A 20,719-nucleotide genomic window follows, 5' to 3' on the forward strand; every position below is an offset into this window, starting at 1 on the left:
GGTGACCTATGACTGACCCCAAACCAGAACTGCCCAGCTAAGCCATTCTCAAATTCCTAGCTCGCAGAAAATGTGAGTTAATAAGTGTTTAGAGTTAAGTCACTAAGTTTTCAGGTAATTTATTATACAGCAATAGATAATGAATATGTTGTGAAAGAAAATGAAAGGCAAAGGAATTATTCCAAATTAAAAGAGACTAAAAGAACACGGCAACCAAAGGTAAACATAACTTTTCATTGCATCCTGGAAATGAGGGTGACAGCTAACAGGATATGTGGAGGATAATTGGGGAAATAGGGTTAGCATTTTTGAATCAATGTCAAAATTTGGGGGTAAGATAATGCTGTTGTGATTAAGCAGATTAATGACTTTTGTTCTTAGAAGATGCAAATTGGAGTCGACAGGGTGAAATGTCATGATGCTTACAATATTTAATACTTTCCAATACAAAATTATATAGAGAGATAAAGCAAATGTGGCGAAATGAATTTTGATGAAGGTTATATGTTTATTGTACTACTGTTTTGGTTCTTCCATACATTTGAATATCTTAAAAATAAAAATTTGGGCGTCAATATGCATACAATTTGAGCCAGTAGTTAACTTCCAAGAATTTATCCTGGTGATGTAATTAAAGATAAGCACAAAGATTTAACTGCAAGAATTTTTATGATTACCTTTTCATAGTCGCCAAAACGCAATTTTGACATGGATATTTTTATTCTATTTTTTATATTTTTAGGCCTATATTCAACATACCCCTCACAATTAAAAATTCAATTGTCAAATATCTAAATATTCAATCAATAGAAGAATCATCAAGTTACATCAATACTATAGAATACCATTCTACCATCAAAAATGATACTGAAGATGAACAGTTATTGATATTTTAAAAACTTGCTGTCGAGTGAATAAAAGGGCACAAAAATCAGCGAGGATAACGTGATCTTATTTCTAGAAAATATATGTGTAGAAATACATGTGGAAGGATAATTCCATGCAAGATTCCACCCAGGAGCCATCTCTGGGTGATGGGAGAATGAGTATTTTATTTCCTTTTTGCTTGTCTGTGTATTTTAATTTTCTCCCATGAATATGCACTGACCTTGTTATAAGGGGGGGGGAAGGGTTATCATTGATTTAAAATGATAGAGACGCTGTTTTCATTTTGGTGTCATGTGCTTGTATGCAAATTGGCTGGTACCCTCACAAGAAAAATCAGGTTAACCTCCTTCATGAATTGTAGAGATGATGTGAATCTTGGTGAGATTAGAAAGAAAGATGCTTTGTTTCCCCAACAACTTAACGTACAGATGAAACCTAACCAACCATAATGAGTTGAATTTCTTTTCTGTGGTTAGTTCGTACATTCCAGTACAAAGGTCCTTCCTGTACCCTTACCCTGGATGCTGCTGTGTCTCAAAGATGCCTTTCTGGGAGTCCCTCCCAGGGTTCCGTAGTTTCCCCCTCCTCTCACACTCTCTGCAGCTGCTCCTGGAAGTCCCTCACCCTGGCGTCCCCTCTCTTGACCAACTGTATTCCCTGCACAGGAAGGTGAGAGGCTCCTCCTGGTTTTGCCCACTGCCCTTGTCAGTACCACTGGCTTCCACTGCTGCCAATGCCCTCTCCCAAAGCGTACAGACCCTCTTTTCCCCTTACTCAGAAAGGAGAAAACCACACGTGACCCCAAGGCTCATAGTCATACTTGAATCACACTAGGTATTACCCACTTTTACTTAGCCCAGGTGCCGAGACAAGATGGACTCTGAGTCCATCTTCCTTCCAGTCCCTGTGTAGAGATGGCTCCAAGCCTGAACCTTCTGACAGTGTCCGTCACTTTGCCTACCCCGTGGGGAACCTGCCTTTCAGTTCTAAACTGTGACCTCAGGTTCTAGCGATGGGGGGGCACATGCAGACTCATTGGGGCCAACAGCTCTGGCCTCATGGGTTTTCATTCAGCCTGAGGGCTTCAGAGTGGTTCAAATGCCTTCACATTTGATTATCACAAGTACTGTGAGGTACTGAGAGAGGAGACACTGGGCTCAGCAGGGAAGTGATGGCGCTGGGGTTGGACCTCTACTCAAAGGCGGCTGGTGGTGGAGAAGGTGGGTGAGCTTTCCAGGTAGACCCGGGTGCAAATCCTGACTTTGCCATTTATTATCCACGTGGTATTGAGCAGGTTATCCAAAGTCTCGAAGTTTCCTCATCAATAAAATGGAGACAAAAATATTTAGCTAATTGAATTGTGATGAAGACAAAAGAACTGGAAAAACAGGAAGGGCTCAATACATTTTAGTTTTCTTTTCTTTGTCCAGAGGTCTTCTGGCTACACCCTGCAGTTTCTCTCAGTAGAAACATTCTGGTGGGGAAGAGCACTCTCATTTTTGCTGAGATGGGTTAATGGCAGAAAAGAAGAGTTCCTGGCTGTGAAATGCAGTCACAGTTTGAGTTCCTATGAAAAATGCTCCTTGATTCTAGCGTGAGCATATGTGCTGAGACTTGCTCGTGGCAGAAGTCACCTGGAAGCCGGGGACCCAGCTGTGTGGACCATTCTGTTAGCTGCACAGCCAAGCTGTAGGATGTCAAGAGCAGAGGCAGGGCTGGCTTTGAAGCAGGTGCAGGCTTGTCATCCATCAGGCAACAGTTGAAGGCAATAGGGGTCCCACAGATTTTCTAGACCTTCCAGGTCCTGGGAGCACTGTTCACACTGGCATTAAATCACTGTGCATTTGCATAGATTATTTCCCACGGAGAATTCAGAGAGCTCACCTGCTCAGCACTTGGGGTTTCTGGGGGGTCTGTGAGGAGCCTTCAAGCTGTGCTGGCTGTGGGATGGGAAGGTTGGTTTGGAGGGACTTGCATGGTGACAGATCCACTGGGGTTTGCCCTGTCTCCCTTCCTGGGCGGTGAGGGCCCAGGGGGAAGCTGCTGGCCTGCCTGCAGTGACCCAGGCCTGGTCTCGACTTGCCTGTGGGGTAGGGTGTCGGGTGGAGAGACCATCACCAGATGCAGCCTTGTGTCGGCTTCTGGGTCAGAGCCAAGGTAACAGTTTGGGATATAAATCATACAAGACCAGCTGAGGAGTTAAATAAGCAAGCAGGTTGGGGATTCCACAGAACTGCCTGTCACAGAGCATGGTGGCAATATTTGCTTGGGGGAAGTTGAGCCAGAACTGAGGGACGAGCGATGATGTTTTATAGGGTGTCTTGTGACCACTGGCATGATAGGGCGTGGCCCGTTAAGGGACCAACACGAGACAGAATTATTCATTTTGATGGAAAAAAATGTTCACATATTGAGTTATGGGGAAGTCATTCTGGCTTATACATGGTTTAACTTGAACTTCAGGCCAACCAGAACAGCCTGTTTGTGGCTTATTAAACATGCATGGTACATCGGCTTTAACCATTAAAGAAAAGAATGCATTAACAAAGTCAAAATGGGTTAACTGTGGTTCAGGCATTTAAAATGGAACTGGGTGGCCATTGTGGACATGGTTTCAAACATGTTTCTGTGTTACTGAGAACCTGAATTTTCTGAACTCTATCAGACTCAAAGACGCCACCAGCCATTCTCAAAACAATATCTGCTAGCAGCTGCCAGCTGCAAACTTAACTGTCTCAAGATTTCCCTTGGTAACTATGCAGCCGTTTATATCCCAACCCATCCTTGCTTAAAAAGCACCCTTACTTCTTGCCAGCTCCAATTATAATTCTTGACAAACAACTTGTGTAATTTTATGGGGTTTGCTTTTATAAGCTTTTAGTAGTCTGGTGGAACACAATCCAAGTGCTTCTTAAATCTGCGTCTCTCAGGCTATATTCCCCAGTTTGGCTCAAATAAAACTCTTTTTTCTTCCTATTATAGAGTGGCTATTGAGTATTTCCGCTGACAATTTTTATGTTCCTAACGTGGTGCCTGACGTGGTAGCAACTCACCAAATTCTGTTGAATAAGTGGGGCCAAAAAATAAAGGCCACCTTTATGCTTCTCCTTAGACCTGGTGAAGGGGCTAGTGTGGGAAACTCTTAACCTTCCTGGCCTCTTCAGACACAAATAAAGAAGTTCAAGAGATTATTTTTATTCTCTATGAACTGAGAGCTGTCATGAACCTTTCCAGATGAAATATTCGTCAAATAGATCTCTGGTCCCCCACCAAAAATAAGTTCTACTTCTGAATTCTAAGGAGGGCCAGAGCTTTCCCAGGATGTGCTCAAAACAGTGGTGAGATGGATTTAGGAAAACGTGAATGAGAGAGATGCAACTTAGCAAATGCTTTTCGTTTGCTGCCCTGGGGGCTGTAAATGACTGGGGTAGGATCTATGTGCTCCTCCGCCGGAACGTCGCCAGGCAGAGACTCACAGGGGAGAATCACCACCAGCTCGTGTGGTTGGGGCGGTGCCGGGTCACACAGGTGACCCGTGGGGAGTTTGCTTTTTGACTCCCGGTTTTGTTACAGGATCTGCTTTGGCTAAAAGGCTTGCACAAAGCGAACCTCTCAGAGTCCAGTGCAGACAGGTTTGTAGAGAGAGCTATGCCCAGTTTCCTCTCCCTGGATTTTTGCAAGTTGTTTTTGTGTATTTACTTTTTTATTAGTTTTTAATCAAATCTGAATTATAAGATAAAACCATCTCATGTTATTTTATGAAATTTGATTCACCTCTCCAGTCTGCCTGATCTCTTCTGATCCTAATTATGCAGTCAAATATTTTCAACATTTATTGAATATCTACTCTACACTGGGTGCTGTGTATGCTGCCTTTAATTTTCATAATAAGTCTAAAAGCAAGTATTATTAACCTCCTCATTTTAAAGGTTATGAAAGGGCTCATCAGCAACTTGCCAGAGATGACACTCTTAACACGAAGGCGGAGGTAGAATTTGAAACCAGCGTCTCTTTGCTCCCAGCCCGTGCCTCGTCCGGCTGTGCTACACTGCACTCCATGCCTTGTGCACATTGTGATCTACTTTGATGAGGATGCTCGTTAGGTCTTTACCCAAGTCACTGGTGAAGATACTGAGAGGCCAGGACCTGGGCCCAAGCACAATCTCTGCCAGTCAGAAACTCACCTTCTTGGCTTAAGAGCGAGCATTCTGAATTTCCCTGCTGCTTTGCTGTTACTGTATGTTTCTCCATGCCGACTAGAAAGGTGTCACAGCACGTCAGGGAGGGCCCTGCCCGAACAGAGGTACCTGTGCTCCCTACCTTCCTTACCCATGTAGCCGATCTAATTCTTTATTATTAAAGAACGAAATTAGATTTGTCCACCATGACTTGTTGCTTAAGGAAACCATGCTGGACCCTATGCTCATGGTGTTCTCTTCCAAGTCTGCTTTCCCTGGTCTCCTTTCTCACCTCCTCCCTCTTCCTGCTGTCTCTCTCTTGTTCCCTAAGCATCTGAATGTGTCATAAGGGAAACACACAGTACAACAGTAAAGCACAAATAAGCGCTATAAAGCAAGACCAAAGGGTTTTAAATCAGAACAGGGAGACTGACCACGGGCAGAAAATAGAGTCCAGTTGTGCAGACTGTGAAGGTTTGCATACAGGAGAGCCTGAAGCTGTTTCCTAGCAGCTCACAGCAAAATTTGAGACAGTACGTTATATAATTCTTACCAAAAATTGGGGAAAAAAAGCTCATGCTGGTTACTCAGCAGGAAAAAATCTTTGCCTACTATTTAGTTCTACAAGAAAATATTCACATTCTGTTTCTTAAGAGTACTAAAATCAAATCTATATGCTCACCCTTCCCAGAATCTTGCTTCGAATTAACCTCATCCTTAGCTGTCAGAGGCTTGCAAAATCCATTTTCTTCCTCTTTATAAAAAAATGGAATTAATTCAACTCTGGTTTCTTATACTGTCAACAATGTTTGCAAGTCCCCACAGAAGCTTCCAGTGTAACTTAAAATCAAGGAAGAAAAAAAGAGGTAGATTTTTCATACTGAAAATAATTGCATGCACGGGATATGCATTCGTCTGAAAAATTTGAGCACCTGCTATATGTGGAATTCAATGATTGGCTCAAACTTAAATCAGACTTTTAAAATATTAAAAGAAACTACGTTACTATGATATTTCATAGAGAAAATAATTTTGTTGAAGTAAGCATTTGGAGAATCCAAGTGTTAAGGTATTTATTGCCCTTCTCAGCAAATGAGAAAGAGAAAGTCAGGGAATATTTGCATTCAGGTGCTCATAGAAGCAGAACGAGAAAGGAGCACTGTTAGGGGGTTAGGCAAGAACAACACAGGTCTTACTTAAAAAACAAATACCATGTGGTCTCACTCATATGTGGAATATAAGACAAAAGCAAACAAAAAACAATATACAACTACAGCTATATATAAAATAGATATACAAGGTCCTACAGCATTGGGATCTATATTCAGTATCTTGTAATAACCTATAACGAAAACGAAAATATATATGTGTGTGTGTGTGTGATGGAAACACTATGCTGTACATCAGAAACTAACACAATGTTGTAAATCAACTATATATCAATAAAAAAGAAAAAAAGTCCAAAAAACAACAAAAATAAATAAATGAAAAAAACCAGCCAAACAAAAAACAAACACGCAGATACAGAGAACAGAATAGTGGTTACCAGATGGGAAGGGCGTGGGGGGGAGGACGAAATGGTTGAAGGGATCAGCAGTGCAGCGACGGATGGAAACTAAACTTCAGGTGGTGAGCATGCTGTAGTGTCTACAGAAGTCGAAATATAATATTGTATACATGAAACTTAATAATGTTATAAACCAGTAAAAATAATTAAAAACAAACAAATGATAAAATAGAATGCTGCATGCTCTGCTTCTTTCCCAGTTGTGAACTGTGACGTATACAAATAGTGCACAAGGCATGTAAGGAGATTTAGTGATAATTACAAAGCAAATACTCATTTATCTACCATTCTAGTCAAGAAAGAGAATACTGTCCATACCCCAGAAGCCCCCTTGTGACCCTTCTCCATCACGAACCTCTCCACCCAAAGACCTAATCACTACCCTGAATTGCATCATAATCATTTCCTTGCTTTTCTTTATCATTTTATGACCAATGTATATAACCTGAATCGCATTGTTTAGTTTTACCTGTTTTTGAATTTGATATAAAGGAATCATACTGTGTGTGTTCTTTTATGCCACAAAGAGCCATGTATCCTGGGGCATGTTTTGCTCGAGAATACTCCTAGGAGTGCACCATCTTCACATTTACTAACACTCCGTTGGTTTTCAAAGCGGTAGGAGGTGTACTTCCTCTCCTGCTCACCGTTTGGTAGGGCAAGAGGTTTCACTTTTGCCAGTTGGGAGGATGTGCAGTGTTACCTCCTTATTCTACACGTCTCTGATGACTGAAATAAAAAGTCCTCCTGGCAGATTTCAGTTCAGACACAATATGAAGTTTCTATCTTCCCCAAGAAGGTCAAGTATGTTTGAGTGCACAGGAAATACGAACAAGACAGGAAAAGCTTGTGATCTTTGGAGCTGACATTCTCAAGCAAGGGTCAGCAAACTACAGGCTGCAGGCCAAATCTACTCTGTCTGCCCTGGTCGGCTGCCTGGGTGGCCGTGCCCAGAGTGACCTTGAAAGCCACGTGTGCAAAAGCCTGACAGAATGAAAACACACTCCCCCACTGTGAATGAAAAGCAAAATTCTGTTGAATTAAACCATTCACATTTAAGTAATGTGGACACACACACGGGGTTCTGGATGGTGGCTGATGTAAAGATGTGCTGTGTGGTACAGAGATAGGGGAGAAGGAACAGCAGCAAGGGACCAGCTTTGGGGAGGGAACAATGAACGTGTGTGGGACACTGGAGACAGTAGACAGCTGGATGGATCTGTCCGTCTGGAGCTCAGGTGAAAGTTCCTGGCTGGAGAGAACAGATCTGGAGTCGCCATTATTCTAAAGATAATTAAAATGGTTAGTGACTGGGAAAGCCCACAACGCAGTTGAACATTTCTTTTCTCTCTGGGCACAGAGGCCACGTGCAGAGCCCCATTGTGGTGTGCCAGGCCTATTGAATTGTGGAAGAGTTATCTGTTCTGAAAAATGCTTTGTTGCCCTATGAACTGAACCTATAGGAAATAGGAAGGTACCTATTTCCTTTGGAAACATGAAGTGACTTCTCTTTTATTACCAGGGTATAAGCACGCAGGGACCATTCACAGCTAGTAACAACTAATGAGAACAGCTGCCTTCAAGCACCAGAAGATGTGTAACCCAGCAACCAGCTATGCTGAAAAGCCGGGAGAAGGAATCAGGCTCACCAGCCGCCCAGTTGCTGAAAATGTTCTCCCCAGGGCAGTGGCGGAGAGGGTGGAGCTGTTGGGCTCTTGGGCTGAGTGACAGTCCCTTAAACAAATCTTTCTGAATAATATAAGGTTAACCTGCATGTAGATTTATACCACATTGTTAATACTAAAGTATTTTAAAATAAATTATCATATAGAAAATAAATTGTATTTTTTTTTAAGTATAAAATTCTCCCAAAGTCAGACTCAAAAATTCTCACCACTGACCTTTGACGATTCTGGTGATTGCTGACAATACAAAAATCCACTCCCCCATTCCTATACCATTAAAGCATTTTTAAATTTCAAAAAAGAGAGAGAGGGGGAAGGGTATAGCTCAAGTAGTAGAGTGCATGCTCAACACCCAAGAGGTCCTGGGTTCAGTCCCCAGTACCTTGTCCAAGCAGAAATCAGTGAAGAAACCTCATTACCTCCGCCTCATAAAACAAACAATACAAGCAAAAAAGGGAGAGAATGATACCTGAAACAAAACAAGACATTCCATCAGCATATGTATCACTCATTTTAGACAATGATCTTGGAGGGGAAAGTGTTACCAAGTCCAAGATTGTACTCTTGGCATGGCAGGCCAATAAATCAAGGGATGAGTTGTTGGGGCAGAGAAGAGTGAGTTTATTCAGACCAAGAAGATGGTGGACTAGTGTTCCAAAGAATCATCTTGCCTGACTTAGAATTTAGGCTTCTTTTATACTAAAAGGGGAGGGGGTAGAGTCAAACACTCCCTGGTTCTGGTCAGCCTCCGGATGGCACAATGTTGATCTCCCTGACAGTGTGTAAGAAAGAAGCTTTCTGAATGGGGTATCTCTGGACCTACAGGGTAACTCCGGTAGGATTCAAGTCTCCAGAAAGACAGCTGAAGCAAACAGACCCCTGTTGATCTTATCTGGGGACATTAGAATGAAGGACACTTTGTTGGCTTGAAATGGCTCAAATGCTTCCTTCACTCCTCAGGTCATGATAGAAGAATCCAAAGATATAGATGGTCTGTATAGTAACTAACCTGGTTTTTGGAAGGAAAGATGTGTCTCTCCATGTGTGCTTAATTTTTGCCTTCATGAACAAAAACCAAGGGGTAATCTGAGCCCACTCCTTTTCTCTCCACATTGCAGGCTGTGTTCACACTGATAATCCCATTAGGTCACCCTGATTGGTCCCTGAGTCTCACCTGCAAGCCACCTGAAGCAATCATTTTGAGAGTGAATACGGGCAGTTCTCACACACTTGAATGATGCATGATGAGAAATGATGGGAGACTGGTTTGCTGTACCTTCTCACTCCACGTGTCCAGTTATACCTACCACACAAGGTCAGCGAAAACATTTTCTTTCTACGGGCCAGTAGGAAAGTATGTTTAAAATTGGTTGTGTATATATACATTTTTAAGAAAACGTGGTGGGGGTTTTTTGGACACAAATCCCTGTCTTCTATATCATGGTGATGATTGTTGTATGAATATGAGAGAAGCTGCAATAAAAGAGCTGCAAATACCACCGCTACCTTTTCCTTAGATGCACAGAAATACCCAAGTGAAAAGCTTGCTAAGAGTTGGAAATTGTGATACAGGCATGTGTTACTGGAATTTTTAATATTACAAATAAGTATATAATATGTACATATATTTTGTATGTATGTAGATTATAATATTGGTGTAGTATAGCTGAAAGGAAAAAAGCCACTGTGGGGTTAAAATAGCCAGGCTATAGTCCATCCTGATTGACATACTTAGATGCTTACAATAGCAACATTGAAGTGAGAAACCCAGATTGTTAAGACTATGGCAGATGATGTTAAAGGGACAGTGTTCGAGGGGCATGTGTCCAATAGCCCTGAGGGTCTGGTTGAGGCAGACCTGCTGGCTACTGTATTTTATTTTTTGCTACCAGAGAGCCTGGAGCAGAGAAGGTATCTCTGAACCACACAGATCATTCCTCAGCCTGTGATACAGCCTGCAGCGGCACCAAACTGCCAAGGGGTTGGCCAGCTTTCCTGACATACAGCGGGGACATGTTCTGTGCAGTCCCCCCAACACACAAAGCATCTGAAACACAGGGACTCTGAGAACATTCAGGAGCTGTGATAGTGAGTCCAAAGTGGCCAAGAAGAATGATGCAGAGGTTGAAAAGTAATTTTTTAAGAAACTGAGAATTTCTATGTGAAATTTTTCATCGTGTTGATTCTGACCACAAAATTCCATTTCGGGAGTCTAAACCAGACACTATCTTTTGCAGAAGCCATCAGGGGTTTTCAGAGGCTCGTTGGCAGAGCTGAACCTAGAGGCTTACGTCCAGCTTTAGTTTTCAAGCGTGAACAAGTCCTGATGCAAGTCCAGCGGGCTGTGGGGGTCCCTGCTGCAGAGTAACATGGGTTTACTGGTGATAGGTTGACGTGGACAACATGATGGCGGTCAGAATCAGAGGGAAAGGGCACATAGGAATGTAAAACCTGTTCTTTGTACTCGGGTCATTCATTATCATGTTCAGCACCTTGCGGGTCTGAATCCCTTGGAGGCTCACACATATTTTTTGCTGCAGCTCTTACACAACTCCCAGAGGAAAGTAAGATGCTGCTGGTGCTCCAGGTCGGGAGCTCAGCTGAGAGGTGGGGAATTGTTTGAGGACCATTCTGATGTGGCCATGATGTGACCCTGGTGAATGCAAACACCTTGTTTCTGGGGGCAGTCAGCCGTGCCCTCAATGGGTTTTTACACTTATATAGGCTGATCGTTATAACAAAATGACAAACATGAGGATGTTTCTGTGTTGACTCATATCTGTGGCCAATGCCATGTAACTTAGAAGGGTAAACACCCAGTGTAATTGCAAACACATTTTTCTAGCAGCTGTCCATCATCATAGCGTGAGAAGTAGTCTACACTGTTTCTCCCCGCCCCCTCACTTTTTCAGAGTGGCACAATGGCAGACAATCCCACACAGACCAGTTTTCAGCAAAAGACCCCAAGTGGTCAGAGCTTCTGATGTGTTTCCTCAAAGAAATACGAATGTGAGGCTTTGCTATGGAATTAGTGGAGGACTCTCATGAGAGTATTTATCTGTTTTTGGACCCCACCCCACAAATACTCAGTATGTATATAAGACCCCAAGCTATACACTTCATATTAAATTATGCAGCACACATGTTCAGAATAAGTTCGAGGGGAAACTTGGGAACCAATTTTAATAATATGTAAACTAATTTATTAGTGCTGCTTCTCGAGAGTGTTTATCTCCCACAATTCAAGTCTTAGGGTGAGTGCATTACAGCACACTATCACATGGTAAGAGGCCACTCTGAGCCTTGGGCTCCCTGGGGAAGAGGGGACAGGTCCCCCATTTCAAGAAAATGTTTCAGAATCAAAAATATGTAGGTCCACAATAGCTCTGACATATTAGAGCTCCATCAGATGGCTCCAGCTGACAGAGAAGAGCTTTTACCCGGGACGAGGAGATTAAGTGGTTTGATCTATGGAGCTAGGGCATCGCTCAAAGAAGAATGCACAGCTTCTGAATAGGGCTGGTATTCTGTAAAGGCGTTGCTCAGACGACTCGACTGTATCTTTTCAAATATGTATGCAGTTGGTGTGATGCTCTTGGGATGCACACTGTCGTCTGTTATTCTGTGTGTGCAGCCGAGGAGCCTTAACTGTTAATACACGCGTGCTGACTTTGTGACTCCCTCCGATGGCCACCTCTGCCTGGGACCTGGGCATCCTAGTCAGCAAGTGCTGGGGTTTCCAGTGCACCGTAGGACGTCTCCACGTGCCCTGCCTGCTGTGGTGGGAGCAGCGGTCACTGCAGCCAGAGCGGCCTGTGAATTTAACGCTTGTTTTCTTCCATGGCTGCCTCGCCTGCTGCAGAGGAGCGAGCACAGTGCTGTGACTGGAGCACCCTGTGAGGTGCTGGACACTAGGAGCATGGTCAGTCACAGTCTGTAGAGAGTCTCCCTTCCGGATGCGTGGTTGACTCCTGCCTCGGGAACCCAGGGGTCCTTTGGGGCATAGAGGTTTGCGTGCGTGCTACCTGCTTACACCACAGTTCAAAGTCGGTGAGCTGGTGCCCCATTCTGACCGCATGAGTTTATGTTACTTTCAGGAGTAAGATGAAATACACCCACAGGTGAATTACGATCCTTTTGCAGATACTAAAAACCATAATGTTTACCTGAAAAAGGCCAAATTGCCTTCACTCTGATGGACGTGTTTTTCTGCCCTGCTCTCAAGGAGTGATGGGAACTAGTATTTGTGCTTTAGCGCACCTCTGCTAAGACCAGCCCACTCACCCCTGGAAGCCCCTAAAGCTGCAGCAGGGACTCGCGGACTGTGGGGTAGTGTGGGAGCAGACAGTGCTGGAAGTGACAGATAACTTTCCTGAGATGTGCGACGTTTGGCATTTTAAAGGCATTCCCACAGATCTTTGTGGTGATTATGTTCACCACCTTCATCATAAGTGGGAAGCGTTAGTTTCCCACTGCGGGTGAGGTTATCAGACAGTAAATACAATGTATTGAGGACGGTTGCCCTAGAGAGTGTTTACCTTGAACCCCCAGCATATTAATGAGATCGCTGCTGGGGGAATACATTTGAAGTACGGTCCAATCTCCCTAATACCACTTTAGTGAGAAGTCTGGGAGCCTGCAAGCATCCATTTTTATCTTCTTTGGATATGTCCTCTTGAAAATTCAGAGGTGACAATGTGGTTTTGTTTTGTTGGAAGGATGCCAAAGGCCCCACACGGACTAAAACAGACCTCGTCAGAGGCTGGTCTGCACCATGCATTACAGAGCAGGTGTTGTTTATTTTTTTATTTTTTGTTTTGAGGAGGAGATAATTAGGTTTATTTATTTATTTTTAAATTATAAAAATGGAACATAATATAAATGGTAAGAAAAATTGTCCTATGTCAGTGGAAGAGGGCTGATCTCATTGCTAACCTCTCACTAAGCTTTTGGCTCAATTCAAGCATTAGGTTCTACTTGCAGTATGTTTCGTTCCTGCCTCATTTACTGCTAAATTAGAGGGTTAAAATTACAATTATAGATGATTGGGAATGTCAACAAGTGTTTGATGGCTGATAACTCTGGATATTCAGGTCAAACATGGACCCAGAATTAATAGAGAGACTTAATGAGTAGTACCTTCAGACTCTAAGTCCACAATCAAATTGAAACCTGGCAGTTTGATTGGATTTACTTGGGGGTAGTGGCAAATTCTTAATCACTCTTTGACTGCATTGTGCTCTACAGAGCAATTCTTCATATTTTATTGCTGCAGCTTTCTTGGTGGGGGCAGGGAAAGTAATTAGGGTTGGTTATTTATGTAGTTGATGGAGGTACTGGGGGTTGAACCCAGGACCTCGTGCATGGGCATGTGCTCTGCCACTGAGCTGTGCCTCCAACACATACTGCCCCCCGCCCCAATTGCTGTATCTTGCTTTTAAACATATACAAGATTTCATTGTTTTGTTTTCTCTAATGAGAACAAAAATCATCAACTATTGCGAATGAGTCAAATTCCTAGTGACTGAGGCATTCGTACCATAGCTTGTTTTGTCTTATTTTCATCCTGACACCTCATCCTTACCATGGAAAATTGGCAATAGTTCATCCTGCAGTGAGTAATAAGTTCAGGATTGTCAAGATAATCAGAGATATTGCTGAGATGCACCATGCATTAGAAATGATAGAAATGGTCTTTATTGGCATTATTAACGTCATGACGGAATGTCCCCATCCCTTACTTCACAGCTTCTAGGAGCACACTTCTCTCTGCCAGCCAGCATTCATCAGTAGGGAAAAGCAGTGTTTTGTCTTCACTGTCCATTTCTTGGCAGAACATGCTGAAAAGATGTTCACTCAATAGCTCCAAGTTGATGGTAATTACAATTTTCACGGTTTCCTTTAACATACATTTGCAATCAGGAGGCATCATTACCATAGACTGCTAATTAACCTTTGAAAACCAGGCAGTATGTGGATTTCCACTGAGGGGCTATCCTTCTAATCTTGTAAGAATCTGGGCCTCTGTCAGAGTTGAACACAATACATCACCAGTCTGTATCATGGCTCCAAAATAACTTTTGACTAAAACATCTCTTCTCCTGTGGCTTTCTGTATTACGGTAACACTAAGTTACCAAGTACCTCCTTCATATACATACTGTACTGCACCGGCTGAAAAGTGAAACGTTGCAGGCATGATGGTTTGATGAGCATCTTCTGTCACTGAAATGCAATTTCCATCAGTGTTTTTTTTTAATATTTTAAAATTTTTAATTGAAGTATAGTTTAGGTAAAATATTTATAATTTATTTAAGTGTGCAATTAAGTGATTCAAAATTTTTAAAGATTATACTCCATTTACAGTTATTATAAAATATTGGCTATATTCCCCATGCTTTTGAACATATCCTTGTAGCTTATTTTACACTTAATTTACACTTAATAGTTTGTACCTCTTAATCCCTTATCTCTATATGCCCTTCCTCCATCCCCTCCCCCCACCGGTAACCACTAGCTAATTTTTTTCCCTCCAGCAAGTATTCCATACGGCTTTTCAATGTATTTGCATCTCTATGTCAGTACCCAGTCCTATCCCCACTGTGTACTTTTCTGTTTGGTTGGTTGTTTTTGGTCTTTATGTTCCTCCTGCTGCTTGCCAAGGGCATGTACTACTACTACTAAAGCTTTATAAACTCCCTGTTCCCCTCTCTAAACCCTATTTCTCTTTCTCTCCCAGCCTTCTCTTGACTACTCACTTAGAAATAGTAAAACCCCTCTTTTTCCTAGCCCTGTGGTTCCTCTCTCTGCATATGTCCTTGCCTTGGTCCAAAAGTGTATTTTTTACAGAGCTACACTTAAAAATTAGTTTTATGCATTTATTCTTTATCAAATTACTAATCGTCAGTGTAACATCAGTATATAATAAGATCCTCATTGTAGTCTAGGCCAAGATAATAGTAATTCATGATGTCCCCATTGTTGAACATTTAGGTTGTTTTCAGTTTTTCACTATTAAACATAATGTTGCCAATGCACCTGTAGGGATAGTCTTTCTCTTCTGATCAACTACGGTATATCCTTACGTTAGGTTCACAAGGGCAGGCTTATTGACGTAAAGGTATCAATACCCTGACGGCCTTTGATTTGGGGTTGGCATAATACAGGCAAAGTGTACTGGTGTGCCGTTTACACACTCCTGACCTTAAGAGGGGTAAATGGACGCACAGATGCAGCAGATGCAGACTGCCCTTCCTGCACGCACTCTGGAGGAAGTTCACGCCATGGTTAGAGTATAACCTTTCATTTTTAGTCAACCTCTGCTCTTAAACCTTAGAGGTGCATAATATAAACTTCCAAGGTTGAAGGTCACATGACAAAGAATTAACCGCAAAGACTGGCTAAAATGCTGTCATGAGAATAGCATACTTGTGCCCTTTTCAGCTTATGACCTTTGTCACTGTCATTTAACCTTATGAAAGACAAATGTATTTAAAAAGGCACTTGCAAGCAAAATAATATTTTATTGAAAATTCAGTTACAGTACTTTAAGACTTTTTTCATATAATAAAGAAAAATAAGTTAAAAGAAAAAGAACAGACTCAAGTGCAGATATTTAGTTTTCATTCAGACAAACATCATTTTGAAAAACAAAAACCCACAGCTTAATTTATTCATGGTATAAGCATGTATTTTCCTATTTGTTATCACGAAAACTCTAATGGAATAATTTTCAGAATGATTTTTCAATACATCATCTTTCTGGACCCAATTTAAATAGTAAATTAGTACCAGTATCTAACTCACACAGTAGTGTTGTGTGTGTACATGTATACATAAGAACTAGGTGACCTTAATATAAAATTTTAAGAACGAGGGATTTGTCACTTCATTTTATCATAGGGCAGTAAATCGCATTTCTGAAGCTGTTCTCTTATCTCCTAGGTCAAAACCAACCACTTTTAGACAGCTGTTCAGCTCAGTGGGCATAAATAAGATTGGTTAATCCTACTGCCAAAATATTGACTGTTATAGTCAGCCATTTAATGTTAGGAAGCACCTTGTGATGCCTTTTGGATCAAAGTCTCTCAAGTTTTCTTATGAAGGGGAAGCTAGTTGAGCTAAAAAGATTAAAATACTCATTTTTTAAGAGCTCATTTTATAGTATCAGTGGTCCATATTTTTACCAAATTATTTTATTCCTCAACAGAAAACATTCATTGAGCCATTGGTATCATTTAAGTAATTGTATTTATCATTTCCATTAGCTCTATTAAGTCTCTTCTCCATTCTAAGTGAAGAAAGGCGTGGGTACATGTATCAGTAAGAAAAAAACGCACCACTCATGCTAATTCTGCCATCTGCCACATGTTAGCTCCAGGAGAGGAGCTACAGGTGAGCTGGAGCCAGGCCTGTGCCTTGCCACAGCTGGAAATGGCACTAATGTAGAACTTTAACATCTCAATTAATATTGGGGCACCACTTTGCAGTTAAAGAGCTTTTCTGTAACTATTGTGAAAATACTGAATGAAATTAGGCCATGTTAGGACATTTACAACATGCAAACTGCATAAAATGCTTATAAAAATGTTAGGTGCATCACCTAGACAGGAGACAGAAATTGTTTTAATAAAGGAGAATCCAGAGGGCACATAAAACATAACATGGCATTTGCTAATACAGTACTTTTTTCATTTTGTCAACGCCATACAACTTGGTCTTTAAGTAAGAAAAAATTTGTTCTTATTTATTCAACTGTAGAGAAATCTAGCCATGTGGGGAAAAGAAGATCCTCTGATTAAAAAACAAACAAACAAACAATGTCTAAGAACCAGTGTTTTGACAAGTTGACTCTGAAATTGGTGGAACCCCTTTGGCTGTAAGGGAACAGTGGTGACTGACTTAGCTCAGAGGTCATCAGAGGTAAATAAAGCCATCCTCTCTCTCTTCCACTCCAGGAGCAGAAGAGGCTCTTAGGCACCTGACTAGCTTTCAGAGAAGAGGGTACATCACTGAGGTGGCAGGAGAAACGCTGAAGTCATTTCAGCCGTGGAATGGACCAAAGATGCTGGATACAAAATTTGACAGGTGCAACCACTCTCATCTTTCCAGGCCCCAAAATAAAGTCGACAGCTGGTTTAATCAAAATATCTTCATCTTCTCCAAGAATCTTCAGAAAATGTTATGACTCATTAAAACTAAATTTTCAGAGGAAAAATAGTGCCCATTCTTTTTGCAAATAAAATACATCATCAAAAATTCTTAAATAAGAGTGCATTTATACTTATCTGTACATAGTGTTTCTTGTTAAGAATTAAAATTACTCTTTCCCTTCTCAACCCCTCTTCCTTCCTGCATTTCAAGTTTCCTCTGTGTTTAAGTACTGATAATTTAGTGAACTGCGTACTGGATGCCAGTTCAGCACTCAGTGCATAAGGAAGCCTGGTTGATAATATACTCAACACTTGTTCACTGAATTTAAAATTTATATATTGCTATGATCAACTATTTGAAATTTCACTGAATTTGATGCATTCCATAAGGAATATAAACAAAGGTCAAAGTATAAAAATAAAATTTCACACACAGACGAGAAATATTACCTGAAGACAGTTGACAAACACCTAACAGTGCTTTCTATTAAATAATGGTTTTTAAGTCACTTTATGCCAAGTTATACATTTTTTTTTAAAAAAACACCTAATTTACTCTTAGCTTCAAGACTATATAAACATTTTAAACGGCGGTTACTTTTCCTATAACTTCTGCCGCATTTCCCACTATGACTGAAGGCTCAACGTAACAGATTTGACATAAAAAACATCACAATTATTCGTGATACCTAATGCAAGCATTTTAAAAAAGTTTTGATTCTTATGAATTTGTACCAAAATAAAGCTTCTGATATATCTTTAGGATTGTACTTGATGACTTGTTAGTAATGTTCAGCAAAAAATACTTGAGCTAAGTTAACATTTACATATAAAAATATAGACTATACCCCCTACAGTGATCTGGGTGGCACTTTGTAGTATTAGAAGTTAGAGCACACCAGCCTGACTAAAAAGCACAATGAGTGTGAAAGGACGAATTTAAAAAAAAAAATCAGAATTCTCAGTTTTAAACTTAACCATTTCATCCTCCATGCTCACTGAGATTATTTGATATGGTCAATAACTGGGCTTGAAGAGGATGGAGGAGCTGAAAGTATTTCTCTGGAAGAAGCCTGGAGCGTCTCAGTATCTAGTAGAGAGATCATTATCATCTCGGTCTTCCCCAGGCCTGAGCCTCTTATTCTGCCCACTCAGATGAGTAAAAGGCTGTGGTAAGAAAAGCCACAGGCTGGCAAGAAAGCACAAATCCTGCATCTTGTCAGCTCTGTTTTCTGCCTTTAGGAAAAGACAGTGCCTACAAGGCTAGAAATGAAGAAACGGTAAGGGGAGCTCGAGCCACAAACAGGACAGCTGAGCACCCTCTCCCAGCCGGCAGTTAAGCCAGCGGGTGGTTTCTATTCTACTTCAAAGAGCATCGCTTCTTTCCCAGGTTGAGGCTTAAACGGCTGTAGCGCAGGCTTCTTAAAGAGCTCCCCGACTTTCTGCTTGGGTCACGTGCACTCGTCAAACATCATGACTTTCAAAGTATGAAAATGTAATTACATAGACTCAACACTAAGGTTAAACTGAACGTAACTTATTCTTTCTCTTGAATGTGATGGGAAAGACAAAACATCCTGGACTGCGAATCAAAAGATCAGGTTCTCTTGAGCTCAAGGCTGAGTGGTCTTGACCAAGTTACTTAACAGTCCTGGGTATCGATTTCATCAGGTAAAAAAAGAAAAAAAAAAGGAAATTGTATTGGATAACTTTTCAGGTCTCTTTCAAATTTGGTTGAAACACTAAGTCAGAACTGTGCACAGTGCCTCCTAGTTTTCATTATGAAGATCAGCTACTATCACAGAGTAGTGCAAATGTAACACTGGTTTGGGGGATCTTCTGATGCTTACATTATGGCTAATGAGAGTTTTCTAAATTTCCAGGGGCTAAACGTAAGTATTTGGCTCTCTAATAAAAACATAATCGACATATTTTTCCATTACACACAAAGTATACTTTGAAATTCACCGGGATGGTCAGATTTTAGTTACCTATATCTTTCTTTAATTCTCTTATTGTTGAAACCCTGTTCTCCCCTCTACTGGGTGGCAAGAGAGTAACATGGGGGTAAAAGAGAGAATCTTGGTTAAAATATTTCTCATTGAATGAAGAATAACAGAAGTATTTTTACTCTTTAACTTTTTAACATTTTAATTTTTTACACTTTCAAAACTAAGCTTTTTTAAATTGCCGGTAATACTTAAAACCAAGAATCTGTTGTAGTTTATCAGCACTGGTAAAGAAGTACAATTTACTGCCAAAGTATCAATCTGCTGCCAAAAGAAAACGGTTTGGTTCTATTTATAAGTATGTGGCAATGTATTCTACTAGTTCTTATTTTAATCATTTTCAGACTAGAAACAAAAGTTGAAGACTCACAGTTCTGCTACTACTATTTCAAACCAGATGTAAAGCATGTTGAATTCAAATTTAGTGAGGGATTTTGTGGAGTGCCAGCTGTCACTTTGGGAGTAGGATAAATAATTTCTTCCACAGTTACGTATGTACCTAACAAGAAACCAACAACTCCAGTGAAGGCGATAGAAATGTTTTTCAGGATCATCCATATATTGTAGTGCTCCTTAGAAAATGTAAGAATTTCCACCAAAGGCGGCAGGATCAGGGCCAACGTGCTGCTGCTCACGGCTCCGACGAAGGAAATCACAATGTCTAAGCGAGGAATCAGAATTGCACCAGCACCTAGAAAATGCAAATGCAAATGCAAATGCAAATTTCTCTTATGTAAACATTTAATACTTTCATGAATAGTAACTGGAGATATTTTCAACACACTAAAAGTAATGAATGCAAGAAGGCACTACTAAACTATTGTTTGTGGAAGAATCTGTCATGTTTTGTTCTGAGCCAAAAATGAAAACAAAGAAAGAAACCAAAACAGTTGAGTGTTATTTCTCGGACTTGGACTTATCAACAGATTTGCTTCCACCTTTTAATTTTTAACTCTGAAATTTTGGGTGAAGAAGTTTGGATAGTCTATTTCCAAAGTATTTTCATTACTCTGCACACAGCTCATTCTTTTTTTTTTTTTCTGTATGTATATGTATATGTATATGTGTGTGTGTGTGTGTGTGTATATATGTGTGTGTGTATATATATATATATATATATATATATATATATATATATACACATATTTGTATAGTCAGTTTACAATGTGTCAATTTCTGGTGTACAGTATAATGCTTCAGTCGTACATGAACATATATATATATTTGTTTTCATATTCTTC

The 20,719-nt window shown here is 40.8% G+C and overlaps 1 protein-coding gene and 1 long non-coding RNA gene across 4 annotated transcripts in view; one reads left to right on the plus strand and one right to left on the minus strand.

The window, feature by feature from the left end:
- The first annotated feature begins 117 nt into the window (after positions 1 to 117).
- On the plus strand, positions 118 to 17,411 carry LOC105083507 (uncharacterized). The gene is made up of 3 exons (XR_836616.3): positions 118 to 219; positions 9,437 to 9,633; positions 17,275 to 17,411. It is a non-coding gene; the product is annotated as an uncharacterized LOC105083507 (long non-coding RNA).
- The window catches only part of SLC36A4 (solute carrier family 36 member 4), a 46,073-nt gene continuing 41,174 nt past the window's right edge, over positions 15,821 to 20,719 (minus strand). For 2 of the 3 annotated variants that reach the window (XM_074372845.1, XM_045508979.2), the window contains one exon: positions 15,821 to 20,169. In XM_074372845.1, the coding sequence (XP_074228946.1) occupies positions 19,862 to 20,169 (308 nt within the window). In that variant the 3' untranslated portion in view covers positions 15,821 to 19,861. The remainder of the gene's footprint in view (positions 20,170 to 20,719) is intronic. The other variant, XM_074372846.1, reaches the window with a different exon arrangement.

This window comes from Camelus bactrianus, chromosome 10, assembly GCF_048773025.1.
Source record: "Camelus bactrianus isolate YW-2024 breed Bactrian camel chromosome 10, ASM4877302v1, whole genome shotgun sequence".
Taxonomy (NCBI): Eukaryota; Metazoa; Chordata; class Mammalia; order Artiodactyla; family Camelidae; genus Camelus; species Camelus bactrianus.